The sequence below is a fragment of the Equus quagga genome, chromosome 2, assembly GCF_021613505.1.
Source record: "Equus quagga isolate Etosha38 chromosome 2, UCLA_HA_Equagga_1.0, whole genome shotgun sequence".
Lineage (NCBI taxonomy): Eukaryota > Metazoa > Chordata > Mammalia > Perissodactyla > Equidae > Equus > Equus quagga.
Genome location: NC_060268.1, coordinates 140,987,705 through 141,008,475, shown reverse-complemented (window position 1 = coordinate 141,008,475; position 20,771 = coordinate 140,987,705). Strand labels below are relative to the sequence as shown.

The following is a 20,771-nucleotide window of genomic DNA, read 5'->3' as shown; positions in this document are numbered from 1 at the left end:
TGCTGTTGCCATGTGCACATGGATGTGGAAATAAAGGGGAGGGTGAGCAGGAGAAGGTTACTCTGTAGTTCATAAAACCCCACAACCAGATGTTAGAGTGGCAGCTGCCTGTTTTCCTGGTAGGCACACAGTCTGGGTCTCTGCCCCAGGTTTACAGAGTGGGCAATGGTTGACACAGCTGCCTGCATCCATTTCACTTAGAAAAGGTTGTTTTGCTTAATAAAGCAAATCAAGGGTGGACCTCTATTTCCTCTATACAGTTCCACAATTACTTTAACTAGATTCTAATAATGTTTTCCATTTTGAATTTTCAGTATTCTGAATTTTTATGTTTTTTTCTGGACTTAAGAAGTTGAAAGAAGCTTTACCGTAGCTTGGTAGTCAGATTCCATTTTAAAGTATAAGTGTGTTTTTAAATGCTGTATCTTTAAAAGCAGTTTGTAAAGTATTCAGGCTTTCTCTACATTCTTCTTCATCTCTCATTTACCATCAGGATCAACAAATGTTGAACAGGTTGGACATATAAGAAAGGTACACAAGGTAAAATTGTATTTGGTTTTCAAAAAATTTAATTAGGTTTTAGTTTAAAGTAATATGGTCTGTTTCTGTTTAGGATGAAGATGTTTCTGTTTAGGATGCCACACTTAATGACAAAAAATTTAGGTAATGTTAAAATCATGAATTTCTTGTGAGCAAAAAACCAAATTCCAAAGAACGACAATTTCATCCACAGTGAGATAAGACCATGCATTGTTTCACCTTTCTCAGATCAAAGTAAAGGCGACATAAGATCAAATAAAAGAAATCAGTTAATATTTTAATATATACATATTTTTGTGTGTGAGGAAGATTGGCCCTGAGCTAACATCTGTTCTAATCTTCCTCTACTTTGCATATGGGACACCACCACAGCATGGCTTGATGAGTGGTGTGTAGGTCTGTGCCGCAGATCTGAACCTGCAAACCATGGGCCACTGAAGTGCGACACGTGAACTTAACCACTATGCCACCAGGCTCGCCCCAAAATATTTGAGCAAATTTTTAAAAGCTAAGGGTGTACCAGCATGTAAGGTTAGAACAAGACATCCACAAACACAAGGCGGGGTGGGGCTGAGGTTGCACTCAGTCGCAGACTCTTTTCCGTGGATCTCCATAAGAGGTTGGGAACAAGGCAGGAGGCAAGAGAGAAATCCCCTTCATAGTGCAGGGACATAGGAAGCTAAGGCTGGGGCACTCCCTAATTCCCTGGATCTGTATCTCATACAAAGCATACAAAGCATACAAAGCAAGAGCCTTAAGCCATAGAGAGGAGAAAGACAAAGTACTCCCACCCTTAGGGCCCCGGTGAAGGTCCTCTGCTTCTGGGGAGATGTATAAGCAAAAATCCACTGTTCCTGTGTTTTGGGGGGAGGAGCAAGAGCCTGCTTGGGCCTAAGACTCTGCACCAGTACACAGTAGAGGTCTACTGCTGGGTAGGGACTGCTGGGGAGAGACAGGGAACTCTCTTAAACCCAAGACCTAAAACCAATATGAAGTGGAGTATGGCTGTCATGGGAAGGAGGGGAAGAAAAGCTGAAAAAGCCCACCCCAAGTCCTAGGCAGACGGGCGGGACAAGGAGAACAGAATTCCCTAACCCCTCGCTGCATTCCCACCGTGAGAGCAGAACCAAGCAACAAGCAAGAGCAGGCTACCACTGGGGGAAGAAAAGAGAATAGAGAGAAACCCCTTCCGTGGCATAGACATGCAGGAACTGCTGAAAAGAGAAAGAACACAGCAGAATCACAGACAGAGATAACCCAGGTTTTAGAACCATCAGACAGGGACTTTGATGCAACTCTGATTAACCCTTTACAGAATCTAGTGGAAAGTGCAACACATGCTTGAACTGATGGGGAAATTCAGTAGAGTGGTAGAAACTACAAGAAAAAATAAAATAGAAACGCTGGTATTTAAAATACGTATCTAAAGATGAAGAATTACTTCAATGAGCTTATCAGTAGGCTAAGAAGGTGAATCAGGGAACTTGAAAACAGGACAATAGAAATTATATAAAGCATAAAGAGAAAAGAGTGTGGGGCAGGGGTAGGGGAGAACAGGAACAGAGCATCCAACAGATATGAGACAAAATGAATTTTGGGGCCAGCCCCGTGGCCGAGTGGTTAAGTTTGTGTGCTCCGCTTCAGTGGCCCAGGGCTTCGCTGGTTCGGATCCTGGGCGCAGACATGGCATCGCTCGTCAGGCCATGCTGAGGCAGCATCCCACATGCCACAACTAGAAGGACCCACAACTAAAATATACAACTATGTGCTGGGAGGATTTGGGGAGAAAAAGCAGAAGAAAAGAAAAGAAGATTGGCAACAGTTGTTAGCTCAGGTGCCAATCCTTAAAAAACAGAAAAATGAATTTTAATTGGTGCCCCAGAAAGGAAGTAAAGAGAAAATAGAGTATAAGAAATATTTGAAGAGATAATGTTTGAGACTATTTCAGAAATAAAAACAATAACAACAACAACAAAGAAACAAACAAAACATGCAGATCCAAGAAGCTCAAAGAGGCGCAAGGAGAATCATATCAGGATAAAAGTAGTATATATTTATTGCAGAAAATCTAAGCAATTCAGATAACGAAAAATAAGAAAAGTCAAAATACCTAAAAAACTTGTTTGGGTTTTAGGATAAGGGGAAAGTGGGAAAATAATCCTATTTCCATTGATCTGGGCATTAGGCAATAATCTTAATGTTCTGGTATATTCTGTGTTAAAAAGTAAACTTTTATTGACTTTCATAACTACAGAATAGATAATATCTGTGCTTTATCAGCCTTGGATTATGAAATATATCTATATATTTTCATTATAAAATATTTCAAGAAACTATTCTAGGGTTTAAAGTACACCAACATTTCTCAGCTACTCGTCCAAGATGAAGACTGCTAAGCAAAATTTTAATATTTCATGGCTATTCCATCCTCTCCTCAACGTAAAAAGTTGATTTATAGTTGTTCTTTATTTTTTACCTTCCTTCCTGGCTACAATAGTTATTCAACTGAATTTTGAACTTTACTCTTCTCAATACCATCTAGGTTAGGAAAGTTTTGTTTAGAATAAGGATGTTTATCTTGCTCTTCATCGAGTCATTTGAAACTCAATTGGCTTCAGTTTCCAATTCTTTTATTCTAAAATGTTTACCAGTATAATTCAAATTATAATCATCATCATTTTACTCTTTAAAGCCAGGCTAACAGCCTAAAAATATAGATGTTTTTACATTTAAGAAAAATACTCTAAATTCAAATTATCATCAAATTTAAAAATGAAACCAATGTATGTAAAAACACAGAATGCAGATGGATTTATACAAAGATGAAAAATGTTAATAATGACAAGTAATAAAGAATATTTGAATTACTTATAAAGTATATTCCTAAGTAAAATTTTTTAAATTATTAAAATATATAAATATTGGCTAGGTAGATCTAAATGCTGCTTTATTGGGATGCTGATTATAGAGCCCAAGAGGAAGCCATTGCTTCAGTCATCTCTATTTCCCCACAATGATTAATATGCTATCTTGCATATGGTCCAAATATCTATTAAATATAAATTGATGAATAACTACTTAATAACCATGGCTCTTTTAAAAATAACTTGAAATTAAACCACTATTTCATTGTTGCTAAAATAAGAGCAGTGAAATTTTGTTGATCAACAGATTCAAAGTAAAACTAAATTCAGAATTTATGTATTTTAATAAATAAATGAATAAATAGAAATTTACTAAATAAATGCATACATACATATATAGATATACTGCATATGTAAATTTGTATATGCATGTACTTATCTGCAGCTTAGTATATATAGACAAAAACTAAATCCTGGAATTATGGATTTTGGTATATATGTGTGTGTAAGCTATCTGAATATATAAGCTATTTATAATATATATAAATATAATTAAATATCAATATATATATTTAACTAAAAATGTGTTTCCATTTAGATAGGAATTGCATTCCAAGAATCTGTTGAACGCTAGGTGTCACTAGAGTAAAGCAGAAACTATCAACATTTAAAAAAAAGTATTAAGCTATGCTAGAGTAATTTCCAAGGGAGAATGTGTAGTGGCATTTTGTTTAAAATTCTGTATTTTCTTTATTTTTAGGATTTCTAACTCAAACACACACCAGGACGAAATATCACCTAGGGTGTGGATTTAGACAGAAGTCATTATCCCCTCTGACCCCAAGCCCAAGTCAAGGGAAAAATCAAATACTGATTTTTGCTGATTCAATATTCCTGGAAGAAAGCTGGATTTATTCTCAAAATTCAAGCCTATGGACATCTTTGCAGGCAAACTGCCACTTTAAGAAGGAATCTGTGCTTTCCTTTCAAACAGCCAGGGCCTTGGAGCACGAGTGGGAGCTGACGAGCAGTGATCTCAATAAACTGCTCCTTGCTCTTAAGTATAATGGACACTCTGATACCATAAGGAGAACAGACCCTTTGAATAAATAAAGTCACTCTACTCCATGCTTGGACCTCAAAACTTCTAGATGTGAGGACCCTAGGTATCATCTCTTAGATTTTTTACTTTTGTTACCCTTCCAACAACAATTTGGTGGATTTTAACTTTAAGTATTTATATTCATAGCCCTAAATCAGAATTATCTATGGGTGGTATGGTAACCAGACAGCTGTTACAGACAAAAAAAAATACTTACTTAAAAAGCTCATTTCTGTCAATGGCTCTGTTGGTTTGGGGGTCGATTGCATAGACAGTCAAGTCACATTTGGTGTAATCTTCTAGAGAAAAGGCATCTCCATGCCGGCGAGCACCGATGGACTCCACCACAACCTTGGCACCAGGAATTTGCTCCTGAACATAGCGATCCAAAATCCTATAAATCAAATAAAGAACAAACGTGACATTCTGATGGGCTTGCTGGGGGAAAAAAAATCACCCTCAACTTGAAATGACATTTAGTAAATGAAAAATGATGACAGCCTGGTTTTTGCTAATGTTTACTGCATATGAACCCCTGAAAAAAGTCTATTTTTTTTAGCACTTAACTCCCAATGATGCTGGAAGCTGAATAAGGTAGAAAGAGGTCATCAACCATGTCCTATTTAAGTCTAGACTTTTTGAATTTATGATACTGTTTGAGCTTTTACATGCCTCATGGGAAATGCCAAATGTGTTGTACAAATAAAGCTGTCTATGCTTTATAGGAGCCGTGGGGTCTTCGAACTCTTGAGTTCATATGGTTGATGTTATAAATTACACTCTACTAGATTTTGTGATACATGGTGCATTGATATATGCTAAGGTGCAGGTCTGGGATACTCGTCTTTCAAAGGGTATAGAGACTCTTAGAGCGTTATAGCAATGGGAGAATGTGGAGATATTTTGCTATGGCAGGTTTACCAGGTAAGATAAAAATGTTTCACACAAATCTCAGAAGCTATTTAGGTGAATAGGAGCAACGAAAACATATTATTTGGGATAGAATCAGTAATATTCAATAGAAAAGACAGAGATAATGTTAACCTATAGGTAAATTTCTGGAAAATACAGTATTTTTTTAAATTTCATAATGATTTTTATTGAGAATACAAATTATTGCCATATAAGTATTTATCTGTATTATCACAAACAGCAATTTCCTTAAATATCTTTTTCCTTATTAAAAACTCTATTATTAATCCTTGAAGATTAATATTAAAATGCATATTATTAAATACTTTTTGACATTTAAATGTAAGTGAACTAATTTTAATAATTATACATGGCAAATATTTTAAAATATATTTATAAAGTCAATGCTCCTTTTGGAATCCATGCTGTGAGCCATTTTCAGGGAGAAAGGGGTAACATATTTTAAAGTCTTTTGATACATCAGGAAATAACTTTTACTTCAGATGCCAAAATTGATCTCTGCTGTGTTAAAAAATGTTGCCTTAAGGGGCTGGCCCCGTGGCCCAGTGGTTAAGTTCGCGCGCTCTGCTGCAGGCAGCCCAGTGTTTCGTTGGTTCGAATCCTGGGCGCGGACATGGCACTGCTCATCGAACCACGCTGAGGCAGCGTCCCACATGCCACAACTAGAAGGACCCACAACGAAATATACAACTATGTACCGGGGGGCTTTGGGGAGAAAAAGGAAAAAATAAAATCTTTAAAAAAAAAAAAAAAAATGTTGCCTTAAGAGTCTGGCATGTGCCTCATTTGTCCTTGTTAAAATGATAAACAGAATTCTAAACTTTGGAGGACATGGCTGTACCACTGAACACAAGTCTATTGCATGCACACCAGGGGACACGGCCAATGACAATGAAGTGTTGTTTGTTTGCTTTTAAATTTGCATAGACCAGCATAGTTGAAGGCTCTCTTATTGAAGTACTATTCATTCTTCTCTTCTTCTTTCACCACCCCACACCCACTGATTTCTCTGCCTTATGGTACCTTTTTTGATGAGATCCTTGCTGTAGAATAAAGAAAAGAAGATGGAAACAACAGAAGGAGGAGTAAATCCACTCAGCAAAGACCAGTTGGTAGTTGAATGCGGCCTCCCTGGGAACCCAAGAGCATGGCTGTACTAGGAGACTTAGACTGCCTAATATCATTCAGCCTGTGTTTTAGGATTCTTTTCCTGAGAGATTTATGCTCACTTAACAAAAATGAGAGGCCTCAGAGTCAAACGGCATTATACTCTTGACATTTTGTAGGAGGCACAAACAGTAATAACATAGCGGTGAAGAGCAAGGAGGCTTGGCTTCAGTTTTCAACTCCTTAACTTATCAACTGCATAAACTTAGACCAGTAATTTTGAGCTCTCAAAGTCTCAGTGTCCTTAACTGAAAAATGAGGAAGTCATCTACTGCATGGAATCGTTGTGTGCATTATGAGCTAAAGCTTTTGCTCAACTTCCCACGGTTTTTAGCACATAGTAACTGTCCCATAAAATATGACTAGGGTTATTATTAATTTGGCTTAAATGTTTGCATTAATAAGCTTCTTCTCTGCCTCCAATTCATGCACGACATTTAACGAATTTGTGGAATTAGTAAGAATTTGTTTCTCACTAGTGCTGTTAGTTCACAAACCAAAAACAAACAAGCAAATCCAAGTACATTGTTAAATATATTGCAGAAGGTGCCTATATGTCCCCAAACCGCAGTTTAACAAATTATAACTGCTGGAGTGCATTTACATATTGATTAAATACGTTCCAGGGAAATCCTTCATATACGCATAGATAAACTATATGTTCTCCTACAACAAAGAAACCTGTCTATTGAGCTTGTGTCTTTTTCTATATTTCTGTGCAATATTGCAGAATCATATGCGACTAAAAAATTGATATGGAATGAAATATAACTGTACTAATTCCTTTGTCATAGCAAAGAATCATAAATCAATGAAGTCTAAAAATGAATTATGTCATTTAAAAATGTAACAATGTCTTCTCCCTGAATATTTCTTCTTAAATGTTGACAGATCTTTGGGGATAAAATATCTCTTATGATAAAGAGAAAGTATGTCCAAGTTTGAATTCCTTCTGTATCTTTTTCTGATAAAAAGGCAATTCTGATTAAATTTTATGTAAAACTAAATTTAATACTTTTAAAATCAGAAGATATTTTGTAAAAATCTATCTTTCCATTCATCATCTATATCTGTGTATCTAAGCCTTTGTACAATGTCTATCTCTATCTCCATTACATACATGTGAATTTCATTGAGAATAGATTTTTAGCCCTTGATCTTCAAATTCATATAGGTACAAGGTTGCTTCCTAAAACTTTGTTGAGACTTCAGATTTTTGAAAATATAGCTAGCTGGTCACGGCCCTTGAATTGACTCATGTAAGTTAATACCAATGCTTAAATTGCCCTTACATTCAGTTTTTACTTTAAATTATTATTCATGCCAAGCCAATTCATACATACATTTTGGAATCAAATGTCACGAGAATTTACTGCAGATAAATTCACCAAGAACGAAACGTGCCTCTCCAGCCAAAAGCATTTGTGTGAGACCCGGACATTGTCAATTTATGTTACTATATTCTTTGGTTTAAAGCTTTTAATTAGTAAAAAAATTGTTCTGTAATTATATATTTATAATTTATGTTATATATGTTAGAGAAAACATCTACAATGATGTTTAATCTATAATATCTGTATCCTACAGATCATCAAGGGAGACGTCTGTAATGACGTTTATATAACCTCAATATTGCTTAGGTCCAAGTGGTTGATTTTGAGTTTACCATAAAAAGTTTATAAAATTTTTCTTCTTTATACATTGTTGCTTGAATTTCTTATAATGGGCATAACAAAGAATATAGTCATATTTTTAAAAACTCTTTAACTCCTTATTTCCTCTTTCCCATCCTAAAAATAGAATCTTTATGTAAATTTCTATTTTCAGAGTTTGAAAGTGTAGAAAATTAAGTTGGACTCATAGTTGTCTAATAAAGTTACAGCAAAACTCAGGTGAGTGTCAAGTGGGAACATTTTCATTCACCCATTCATTTATTCACACAACAGATATTTACTGAATGTATACCATGGACCAGGGCTTGCTCTGGACACTCGGAAGACATCAGTAAACAGGATAAAGATCTCTGATATCATAGAACTTGCATTCTAATCGAGAAAGACAGGCAAGGTCATAAAATGATAAAATTGGTAAGAGATTTCAGGAAAAGTATCACTTAGAAGTTGATATTTGAGCAGACTTTGAGGAGATGATGAGTGACGTGGATATTCTCAGGAAGACTGTTCCAGAAAGAGGAAATTGCTAACTGGTTGTCCAAAAGCCCTGATGCAGAAGTGTGTGGCTGCAGCAGAACAGGTTGAGGCAGATCACACAGGGAATTTTAAGACTTGTAAGGGCATTGCCTTTTGTTCTGAGTAAAATAAGGACCCCTTGCTGGATTTTAAACATTGAAGTAATGTGATTTACTTTACATTTAAAAGAAGCACACTGGCCACTATCATAAGAACAAGCTGAAGCAGAATCAGGACAACTAATTAGTAAAGACTTTAAGGAGATGAGGGTTTTATTAAATGATCAATCTACTCAACAATTTGTAGAAAGAAAAGACACAACATAATCCTTGATTATCAGCCATATATGAATCGTATAATCAAGTTCTATCGTATGCATTGTCATTATGCCTGATTAAATATGTATCCATATGCAAGAGGCATACATTTTATAAAACAAAGAAATGAAATGTTTAACTGGAAACATACTTACATTAATTAAAGCTTGACCTAGATAAGTGCTGGCCTCTTGTGGTTCTTCATTTTGAAAGAGGTCAATTTTTATAGATCATTCTTTGTTTAAAGAAAACATAAAGGAGCGACTAAAGCTTAGAGATCAATTTCTGATGCTTCATTATCTTTCTTGAGGTGTGCATCTAGGCACAAATGGTTTTTCTAAGAGGGTAACATCTTTTCAGAGTTCAGGTTGCTTTTTGCTATTGCCTTTTGTATTGAGTTTGGAGCACAGGGTCCTTCTCTGCTTAGTCTCAATTACCTTGAACTATCTGAATTGTTTCTTTGTGAAGTCCAGTGTTTTGTACATGAGGAAAAGTTTTATTGGTAGCAGCGGTATCCAGGGTATTATACAATATGGTATTAAACCTGGCTAACATTTCAAGAAAAGTAGAGATTATGCATGACCACTAGGTACTATAAGTACTGTTTGATGATACTTTGATTTATAATGTGGGGAAAAAATGCACTCTCATGCAAAAATAAAAATAATAACAATAGAGAAGCATTTATTGACTACAATATTCTGTGAAAGACCCTGAAGGACCGAGAATTTTCCACTGTAGACCACACATGTCCTAGTCCCCACAGGCATTCCTCCCCTACTACCTCTTGCACACAACTTTGGTCCCTATCTGCTCCCCTGCACCCCTCTTGATGACCCAGACTATCCAAACAGGCTTTTAATCCATAAGAACAGTCCTTTTGTTCTCAAAACTAGCTGAACTTCAGCCAATCCTCTCCTGCTAATGCCCCGTGAAACATTCCCCTCTCCTTCCCAAGGTCTTTGGGAGACCTCCTCCTGTGTCTGACATTTTCAAATGAAAGCTTCCACTAATAGTACTCTCACTGATTTTCTTCTACAATGTTTAGTCACATTCCCTTCCTCTCACATTGGCTTTAGAGAAGAATTATTTTGAAGATGTATGTCATACAAAAATTTTAAAAAAGGAAATCTAGGGTTCTGTTTTGGATCATGATGGGGATTGGGCCTATATTTTATAACATCATAATTATCAAGTGGTAATTATGGACATAAACTGCATAATGTTTTGGGACCTCCAATGGACACAAAACAAGGAAATACATATAAACACAGATGTATTATAAAACAAAATAAGGAAATACATATTATACATATTAAAGCATATTGACTAATTACGTTCCTGGAAATATAAAATTTGGGTTCAGACAATACTCCTTTTACACTTGACAGTGTTGAATTTTACCTAAACCCCGAGATCCTGGAAAATAGTGGTGGTTCAGAAGTCCCTCCACCCTGTTGTATTCCAGGAAACTGCCGACTGCAAAGAACCATCCTTCCTCTATGGCTTAGAGAAGACTCACAAAGACTCATGGATGTCCCTCTGTTTACCTGGGACAAAGCGAGACACAGATTCTGCAAATTCCCATTTTTTGCCTCATAAGTGATTAGCTAACTTTGACCCAGAACTTTGACCCACCCTTAGCCTGAGACAGCATACAAGCCCTTCTAAAATGCCCCTCCCAGAAGAGACTGATGTCTGGGCAAAACATCCTTTGATCCACTGTCTGGTCATCCCACTCCCCCACAGCTGGTTCTTCGCAGGCTTGTTTACTCCTCCCTATAAAAGGAAGGACTTTTTCTGCCTAAACATTGAGCGCTGGCAGATGTCTTGGTCAGAGAGTGCTTCCTATTACAAGTCCCCCTCCTTCTAGTGCATTAATTGCCTTCCTCCCTATTAGAATAATCCTTTTAAATAAAGTTCTTTTTCTTCTTCCTTTTGTTTTTTTAAGATTGGCACCTGAGCTAGCAACTGTTGCCAATCTTTTTTTTTTTTTTCTGCTTTTTCTCCCTAAGTCCCCCCAGTATACAGTTGTATATTTTAGTTGTGGGTGCTTCTAGTTGTGGCATGTGGGACACCACCTCAGCGTAGCCTGACAAGCGGTGCCATGTCGGCGCTCAGGATCCGAACCAGCGAAACCCTTGGCTGCTGAAGCAGAGCTCATGAACTTAACCACTCGGCCACGGGGCCCGCCCCAAGTGCCTTTTCTTCTAAATCTAGATTTGTTTTTATTTGACCCATGGTTCATCTAAGTAGCTAAAGGAAATTGCTTCTCATGCTCCTATGTAGTCTTATTAAATGAACCTGTATTACCAGCCAAAGCAGGTGATATGGAAATAATTTTTAGTAAACTGTACATGAAACAAAAACTTATTTGTGATTCCCTTTCCTTAATTTCCTATTTCCACTGGGAAACAGCCAGGAGGCCTCAAAATTTCCAGTTGCATTTGCTGCTTTTTGCTCAGTTAATATGTGTAAATTCTGGTCAACATTGCTTAATTATAATTAAAAACTGCTCAAATAAACTGTAAAATAATAAATAATCTCTAAAAGTTATTTTCTACCACTAAAAATGACAAATAATAACAAGCAGGGCTTAACGAAGTTCCCCCATTCCCCATTTTGCTAATGAAATGTCACCCTGTGGACTGTCTACTCATTGGTGAATGGAAACTACATTACTCTTTTGATGAATTATTTCCATTGTGGATTAAATTACACACTTGGGACTGTGCTACTTATACCACAAGAATTGTATTTAATCCTCATTAGATCCAAGAAAAGAAGTCATTGATAAAAAAAGGCGTTGATATCTCCATTTCACAAGTGGACTTTCTTGCTTTTTGGCTGCAAAGCATTCATGTTCTCTCCCTGCAAACACCCTGATTTTGAGGAATTAGCCTCATCTCCAACAGTCACATCTGGTAGGACTTTAATCAATGGTCCTCTCCTCCTGTTATCCATGCCAAACCAGACTGAATGTGACTCAGACCAAACCAATTTCTGGAATTTGGTTATTGAATCAGACACAAGCATTTAGAATGGTTGGAACTCATCCACTGGATGTCCTACATCCTCATCAGACTGAATTTGCATATTCACCTCTTCCTGCAAATCAGGCTTCCCAGGCGTCTGCAGCAACCCTTGTTCTTGACTATTTCCCAGCCTGTTTTTCCATCCTCTTACTGATATTGTCAACTCCCAACAGCCTTCCAATAAAGTCCCCTTTGCTGAAGTTAGCCTCAGTTGATTTCTAGCACATTGGAACTAGTATTATGCATGTTTCATTTTAACGTCCAGGGGTACCAAAGTATGAGTCATTTTTCTAATTCTCTCTTGGTAGCAATATCCACCTCATCGTCCCAGTCTCGGACTCATTGGGCCTAGGAGACCTTCTGTAATCCTATTGATCACATATTTTGTATTCTTCTTAAAGTTGGAAGGTTGCTTATGATAAGTTTGATAATAATTTGTAGTATGAAAAAAATCCATTTAAATTTGTCCTGAATCTAAATTCTTGGGAGCAATAGATCAATCTGAAATACAAGTAGTATGATCAAATATATCACAGAAGGTTATTTGATTATGACAAACTTTCTCAAAACAAAGAACTGTCTTTGCTCTTCTAAGAAGTGAATGTAGAGCAAATGAATTAGTGTAATAATTATAATCATTAAACAAAAATTAAGTTCTCATTTAGGGTTTATTATTCTACTTTAAGTGATCTGTAACATATTCATAATATTTAATAATATGTTACTATGTCATCTTTAGACAAAGTTTCAAAAAGTCTAAACTTCTAGGGAAATATGTTATAATTAGCATATATTAACACATACATTTTATATGTATATAGTATATACTATTATGTTAATATATTAACATATTTCTAATGTTAATATATTTATATATGTACATGTTTATATGTGTTATATATGTGTTTATATGTTACATATGTTACATGTTTATATATACATATGTTCATATACGAATATATGCATATGAACATGTTTTACTGTGCTACCACATGATAACTAATTAATTTAAGCTTAAACTAGTTTCTAATTTAAACTAGCAATAGTTTATCTAAATAGCTTTATTATAATAAATGTTGGAAGGCATATTTAACTGAAACTTTTTCTGCGCAGAGCACATTTTTTTATAAATCACAAACTAAGGGTACCAATAAAGAACTGGCTCAGCTAATTAATTTATTCTCAAACCAAGTTATTTTTGGTAGATGTCCCTAATTTTTAATTTACAACATCACTTTAACCAGTTACTATACGCCCATCTTCGAATAGTTTCAACCAGTAATTCTGTTATAAAAATTCAGTGTAGAGGTTTTATTGAGATAGTTTTGTAGCTGAGACAGCTGTTTGCTTATGGATGATTTAACTTCTCTTTTTCACACTAAAATTATTAAAGCAGCCATCTGCTCAGTTACCTATCTGAGTGAATGAGCCAAGCTGAAATTACCATTTGAGGAGACTTTCCGGCCTTGCGTGCTACAGCAGCTCACTGTCAAGAACAGACGGGTTGGATTTTTAGTTAGGTTTGCCCCCAAGAAGCATCATAAAGAGGGAGTGGTTAGGACTCCAGCCTGCTGCAGGCCCACAGATGTAGATTCAAATGGAACCTCCACCACTTGCTATCCATGTCTTTGTGGACGTTACTCAACCTCTCAAAGTTTTAGGGAACTCCTCTGTACAATGGGCAGAGTAATCAGACCTACCACAAAGGGTCTCTGTGAGAAGTTAAGTAGATAGCACAAAACCCAACAAAGAAAAAAGCACCACAAATGTTAGCTATTTGCAGTGATAGTTATAGAAACTCCTCAGGTTTCAAGATTGTAAGTCCTACTTAGCCTTTTGTTGAGGTAAAAGGTTCATATATAACTGGTAACGCAGGGAGTTCCAACTCAGGAACTTGTCAATATTTTTTCAAAAGCCTGATTAAAGAATCAATAGGCATTGCAGCTGGCGGGAGGGATATGCAATACAGGCTTCCCTGATCTCCTGAACTTATTTCCTTTGTTAATGCAGACCTGTGCAGACTCCACCCAGACCATACCTCAGTAACGCTCCAGGTGTCATGGACCATATTGTTCACGACATTAGGAGTTATCCTCTCTAGGGTGTCGCACAGGATAAAAACATGTTCATCCAATCTGGCAGTTGACTCAGAAATAATTCTGCCTTTTGAATTTTGTAACTGATGCTTTTCTTTTTTGTTTGTTCGTTTGTTTGCTTGTGTCACCTTGGCCCTGATGAAATGATGATGAAATGATAGAAACCAAGTTTGTGACCACTCTCCAGGGACTCTGCAGGGCTTTGTAGCATCTCAATTACTAGTCTCACTCTGACTCCTTCTGAAATTTCTTTCTATTCTCTTTGCTTTATTTTTCTGACTCATGTTAAATGTATTTTACCTTGCTTTATTGTATGAATCACTATATACTGCCTTAAATTCTCTTTGAATAAGGTGGAAGATCAAAAAAGAATTAAATTTAGCCTCTAATACAACTTAGATATAAATGAAAATATCTAAAAATACCATTTCTGTTGCTGCTGATACAAATGGAATTTTCTTATATAAACATGTGGTTGAATTTATTTCTCACGTTAAAAAAACAGCAGCCCAGACAGAGGTAAATTGTGTCTAAATTGGAGAAAGTTAAGAAAAGAACAATCAATGCGATCAAAAGAATACAAGAATTGGCTCTTGTTGATCAGATATCTGAATTGAGTGGCTACACAAGGAAATGATATATTTATCTTGTACCATGGGTTGGAGAGAATTATAAAAAATAATAAGCTTTTCTATTTGGCAAAACTTCTGGACTACAAGACATAAAATAATATGATAGAAGAAGTTTGAGAGAAATAAATACTCCTATGTATTTTGGAAATCTTTATAAAGCAACTGTGATTCAAAGGTTTTAATGGAACCATATATCATGACCTTATTTTTACCCTGCAACTGCTTTCTAGTTATTTTCTATTTGGTGCAAGCAAAAGCTCTGAAAAATAAAGTGAACTTAATGATGTGATATTTGGGAAAAGTAAATCAGAGATTATAACACTCTACCTTTTCTTTTGCTTTGTTCTTCAGTTTCTTCATCTATGTTTCTAAAGATTTTTTTGATGAAAAGTTAAGTGTAATAGGAAGCTAGAAAATGCCTTTTTTCACTGTTTTTATTAATGGATTTCACATTTGCAACATGAATAATCACTTCCCTTTCAAATCACAAGATAGAATATATCTGTATATATTAACTTGTTCCTCCATTACATGCTAGTAAGTACTTACTCAAATTCTTTAAAAATATATAGCACAAATCATAAGTTGAAATAAGAATATTAGAACCAATATATGGGTACCTTCATTCTAATTGCCTCTTATGAAATAAGTTGATTTTTCTTTTCCACAATCGATCTCAATTTATTCTTCAAGTTGCTATTTTCTTGAACAGAATGCTTGCTCCAACAGTACTTTATTCTTTAATGCTTACACTGTTCTCACAGCGCAAACACAGGCAATGTGAGAATGTCTCTACCTGCTCAAACACTCAAAAAATAGTATTTTTCATTGGTCTTTGATCAAAGTATATTTTCAAGTAAGGAAGATCCTACTTATCTCATCTTGAAAGCAACGGCAATAGTTCAAATATTTCAAACATTATTTTTAAGTAAAAGCAAAATTAAAGCATCCTCAATGGAATTATAGGAAGTAGTTTGTTTGGTTTTGGCTTTGTTTTCATTGTTTCCAAAAGTCTGAGTACGAAAAAAAGCAAAAAAGAGAAAAAAACTTGATTCTGACAAGACATACCATCTAAACGTAACAGCTAAGCTCCATTCTTTTTTTTTTTTAATATGTTGCTGAGAAAAATAGATGAGGGGCACAATTATGTATTTACATTTTTCTGTATCATATGACTAAATGGAAAATATTAACTGAGGAAGTTGATTTATTATCCTTCAACACTTTTTTATTTCTCCCCATAGAAACTGGTATATTTTGACTGTAAGCGTTCAGATATTTGTTAATTAATGAATGATGAGTATTATGACCATTAAAATAGGAAACAAACCTATTGAAGGCAAGTACACCAGCATAGATGACTCTTTGCTGAATCAACATACAATGGAATCTTAAGAAAAAGTAAAATATAGCTGAAAGGTCATTTGATTTTGGTTAGTTCTGTATATAGGAACATACATGTAAATTTGGGAAATCCAAGTGATGGAAAATAAGAAAAGAAAAAATTAATATATGTGAAAGATATTATCAGAGACAAAATACTAATTATTGTGAATTTGAGCCATTTTGATGGAAGTTTAATCCTTAGTGTAAACAATTTATTCTTACTGTGCTAGGATAGCATACCTTCAAATAACAAGTAAAAATTCGTTAAAAATGAGACTCTGTGAGCCTCTAAAATAGAACAACAGAAAGTGAGAGTCATGGAACATCCTTCTTTGTAACTACTCTTCCATGTTGACACGTTGGGAATAATTTAAAATTCTGCCATATGACACTAAAAACTAATTGGATTTTAAATTTCGACTGTTTTCCACATTTCAAGGAATTAAGCATTAAAGATACTACTGCAGAAGAGCCAAGATGGTGCCGTGAGTAGTCCTCTTTGTCTCTCGCCCTTCGAGTCTACAATTATTTGGACACTTATCGCTTGACAAAGGATATCCAGACAGCATCTCAGGACGTCTGAGACACCCACGCGACTATACATCGGAAGGCGGATGGACTTTCCTCCAGGAGGATGTGGAAATAGGTGAGGGCTCTCCGACCCCGACGGGCAGCCTGGTACCCGCAAGTGGCTTTCTTCCAACGGACGCCCCCAGAGGATCCACGCACGTCTAGGGCAGGAGCGAGAACACAACAGAGGAGCGACGGTGGAAACAGGTGACCAGAACCCTACCTAAACCCCCTGCAATTACTCCTAAACGCAGAGGGAAACTTTGGAGTTGCACACCTGAGCCCGCGGGGAGAGTCTCTCCCCGCCATTGGCGGGGGGATCCAGCCTGGTGCTCGGGGCGCCCGGAGGGTCCCAGAGAGAGACACGGAGGGCACGGAGATCTCCCAGCTGCCGTTGCCCGCCCCGTGGGACTAGGGATTGCCAGAGATCTCGGAGAGGACCGGGGCCGGGGGAATTTTCAAAGGCCGGTCCTGCGACCCGGAGGGGAAGCGCCGGAGCTCCGCCCGGGCAGCAGACAAAACTCTCTGTCTGCCATTAGCAGAGGGGCCACGCCCAGCATTCACGGCTCTGGCAGAGGCCAGGAGAGAAGCCCTGAGGGCGGGGCGACCCCCAGCTGCCGTTGCCCGCCCGTGGGTCTAGGGATTGCCGGAGATCTCGGAGAGGACCGGGGCGGGGGGAACTTTCAAAAGGCCGGTGCTGCGACCCGGAGGGGAAGCGCCGGAGCTCCGCCCGGGCAGCAGACAAAACTCTCTGCCTGCCGTTAGCAGAGGGGCCACGCTGAGCATTCACGGCTCCGGGAGAGGCCTGGAGAGAAGCCCTGAGGGCGGGGCGACCCCCAGCTGCCGTTGCCCACCCCGTGAGGCTAGGGATTGCCGGAGATCTCGGAGAGGACTGGGGCTGGAAAGAGTTCCAGAGACCCAGCTTAGTAGCCTAGGGGGAAACCCTACAGGCTCACAGCAGCCTTAGGGAAAGCCTCTGCACAGCACCAGTAGAAGGCACCCAGCCGCCAGCCACAAGGCTGGAAGACCCCAGGGCAAAAGCAGCATAGCTAGGTGTACTAACCACAGACTGTAGAAGATGCCAATAGCTCTCCTGCGACCTATAGAGGACAAGTGAGATTTGGTGGGTGCCGACAGCAACGGAGCGACAAATATAAGTGATCCCACCCCTGGCTGCTGGAAAAGCCCATAACACCGTTGCAGACCCCAAGGAGAGAGCACATCTAGGTGGGCTGCAACAGTAGGCACCTGCAGCCTGAAGCCCCCCTGTGACGGCCCCCATGGCAGAGGAGGGAATCCAAAGGGCCACTGTGGCTACGAAGAGGGGCCCAGGCCCAGTTAGCAACTACGGTCAGGGTTCCTGGTTGGTGAAATATAAACAGCTGCTCCTCCCACCGCAGCAGCTGAAACAAGTGAAAGGAGCAACTAAACTCTATCTCCATGCGGAGGCACAAATCAACAACATCAAGCAATATGAAAAAATACATTAAATCTCCAGAACAGAAAGAAAGCAACAAATACACAGAAAACAATCCCAAAGAAAATGAGATGTATAACCTAAATGACAATGACTTCAAAACAGCCATCATTAAGATTCTCAATGAGTTAAGAGAGAATTCTGACCGACAACTCAACGAGTTCAGGAGCTATGTCACAAAAGAGTTTGATACGATAAAGAAGAACCAAACAGAAATATTGGAAATGAAGAACACAATAGAGGAGATTAAGAAAAATCTAGATGCTCTGAACAGTAGGGCCGATAATACGGAGGAAAGAATTAGCAATTTGGAAGATGGCAATATAGAATTGTTGCAGGCAGAGGAGGAGAGAGAAGCAAGACTTAAAAGAAATGAAGAAACTCTCCGAGAATTATCAGACACAATTAGGAGATGCAACGTAAGGATTATAGGTATACCAGAGGGAGAAGAGAAGGAGAAAGGAGCAGAAAACCTATTCAAAGAAATAATGGCTGAGAACTTCCCAAATCTGGTGAGGGAGATGGATCTTCAGGTGACAGAAACCAATAGATCTCCAAACTTTATCAATGCAAGAAGACCAACTCCACGGCATATAGTAGTGAAGCTAGCAAAAGTCAACGACAAGGAGAAAATATTAAGGACAGCCAGGCAAAAGAAACTAACCTACAAAGGAACCCCCATCAGGCTATCAGCAGATTTCTCAGCAGAAACTTTACAGGCTAGAAGAGAGTGGAATGATATATTCAAAAATCTGAAGGACAAAAATCTACAGCCGAGAATTCTCTACCCAGCGAAAATATCCTTCAAATACGATGGAGAAATAAAAACTTTCCCAGATAAACAAAAATTAAGGGAGTTCATTGCCACAAAACCTCCTCTTCAGGAAATCCTCAGGAAAACCCTCATTCCTGAAAAATCCAAAAAAGGAAAGGGGCTACAAAACCAAGAGCAGAGGAGATAAGTAGAAGGACAACAAAGAGTAGCAGCTCTACATCAGAACAGATTAAACCATGGGACGAGAAACAAAGGAAACTGAAGAAAACCGGAAAACAAGACACAAAATGGGAGTGGTAGGCCCCCACGTCTCAATAATCACTCTAAATGTAAATGGATTGAACTCCCCAATCAAAAGACACAGAGTGGCAGGATGGATCAAAGAACAAGATCCAACAATATGCTGCCTCCAGGAAACACACCTCAGCCCCAAAGACAAACACAGACTCAGAGTGAAGGGATGGAGAACAATACTCCAAGCTAATAATGAACAAAAGAAAGCAGGTGTCGCTATACTAATATCAGACAAGGTAGATTTCAAAGCAAAACAGATAAAGAAAGATAAAGAGGGACAGTATATAATGATAAAAGGGACTCTCCACCAAGAAGACATAACACTTATAAATATATACGCACCCAACACAGGAGCACCAAAATTTGTAAAGCAACTCTTAATAGAACTAAAAGAAGACATCAACAACAATACAATAATAGTAGGGGACCTCAACACACCATTAACACCAATGGACAGAACATCCAGACAGAAAATCAACAAGGAAATAATAGAATTAAATGAAAAATTAGACCAGATGGACTTAATAGATATATATAGAACACTTCATCCAAAAACAGCAGGTTACACATTCTTCTCAAGTGCACATGGAACATTCTCAAGGATTGACCATATTTTGGGAACCAAAGCAAACATCAATAAATACAAGAGAGTTGAAATAATATCAAGCATCTTTTCTGATCATAACGCTATTAAACTAGAAATCAACTACAAGAAAAAAGCAGAGAAAGGTGCAAAAATGTGGAGACTAAACAACACGCTTCTCAACAAACAATGGATCATTGAAGAAATTAAAGAAGAAATCAAATATTATCTGGAGACAAATGAAAATGAGAACACGACATACCAAATCATTTGGGATGCAGCAAAAGCAGTCCTAAGAGGGAAATTCATCGCAATACAGGCTCACCTCACTAAACAAGAAAAAGCTCACGTAAGCAACCTCAAATGACACCTAACAGAACTAGAAAAAGAAGAACAAACAAAGCCCAGAGTCAGTAGAAGGAGGGAAATAATAAAAATAAGAGCAGAAATAAACGATATTGAAACAAAAAAGACAATAGAAAGGATCAATGAAACAAAGAGTTGGTTCTTCGAAAGAATTAACAAAATTGACAAACCCCTAGCCAGACTCACCAAGAAAAGAAGAGAGAAAGCGCAAATTAATAAAATCAGGAATGACAGAGGAGAAATCACAACAGATACCAATGAAATACAAGAGATCATAAGAGAATACTATGAAAAACTATACGCCAACAAATTGAACAACCTGGAAGAAATGGACAAATTCCTAGACTCCTACAATCTCCCCAAACTGAATCAGGAAGAAATGGAGAATCTGAATAGACCAATCACAAGTAAGGAAATAGAAACAGTAATCAAAAACCTCCCCAAA

At 37.5% G+C, this 20,771-nt stretch overlaps 1 protein-coding gene across 1 annotated transcript in view; it reads right to left on the bottom strand.

Moving 5' to 3' along the window:
- The window catches only part of PCDH15 (protocadherin related 15), an 874,042-nt gene that overhangs the window by 26,432 nt on the left and 826,839 nt on the right, over positions 1-20,771 (bottom strand). The window contains exon 31 of the mRNA XM_046654051.1: positions 4,724-4,900. Within this exon, the coding sequence (XP_046510007.1) occupies positions 4,724-4,900 (177 nt within the window). The remainder of the gene's footprint in view (positions 1-4,723; positions 4,901-20,771) is intronic.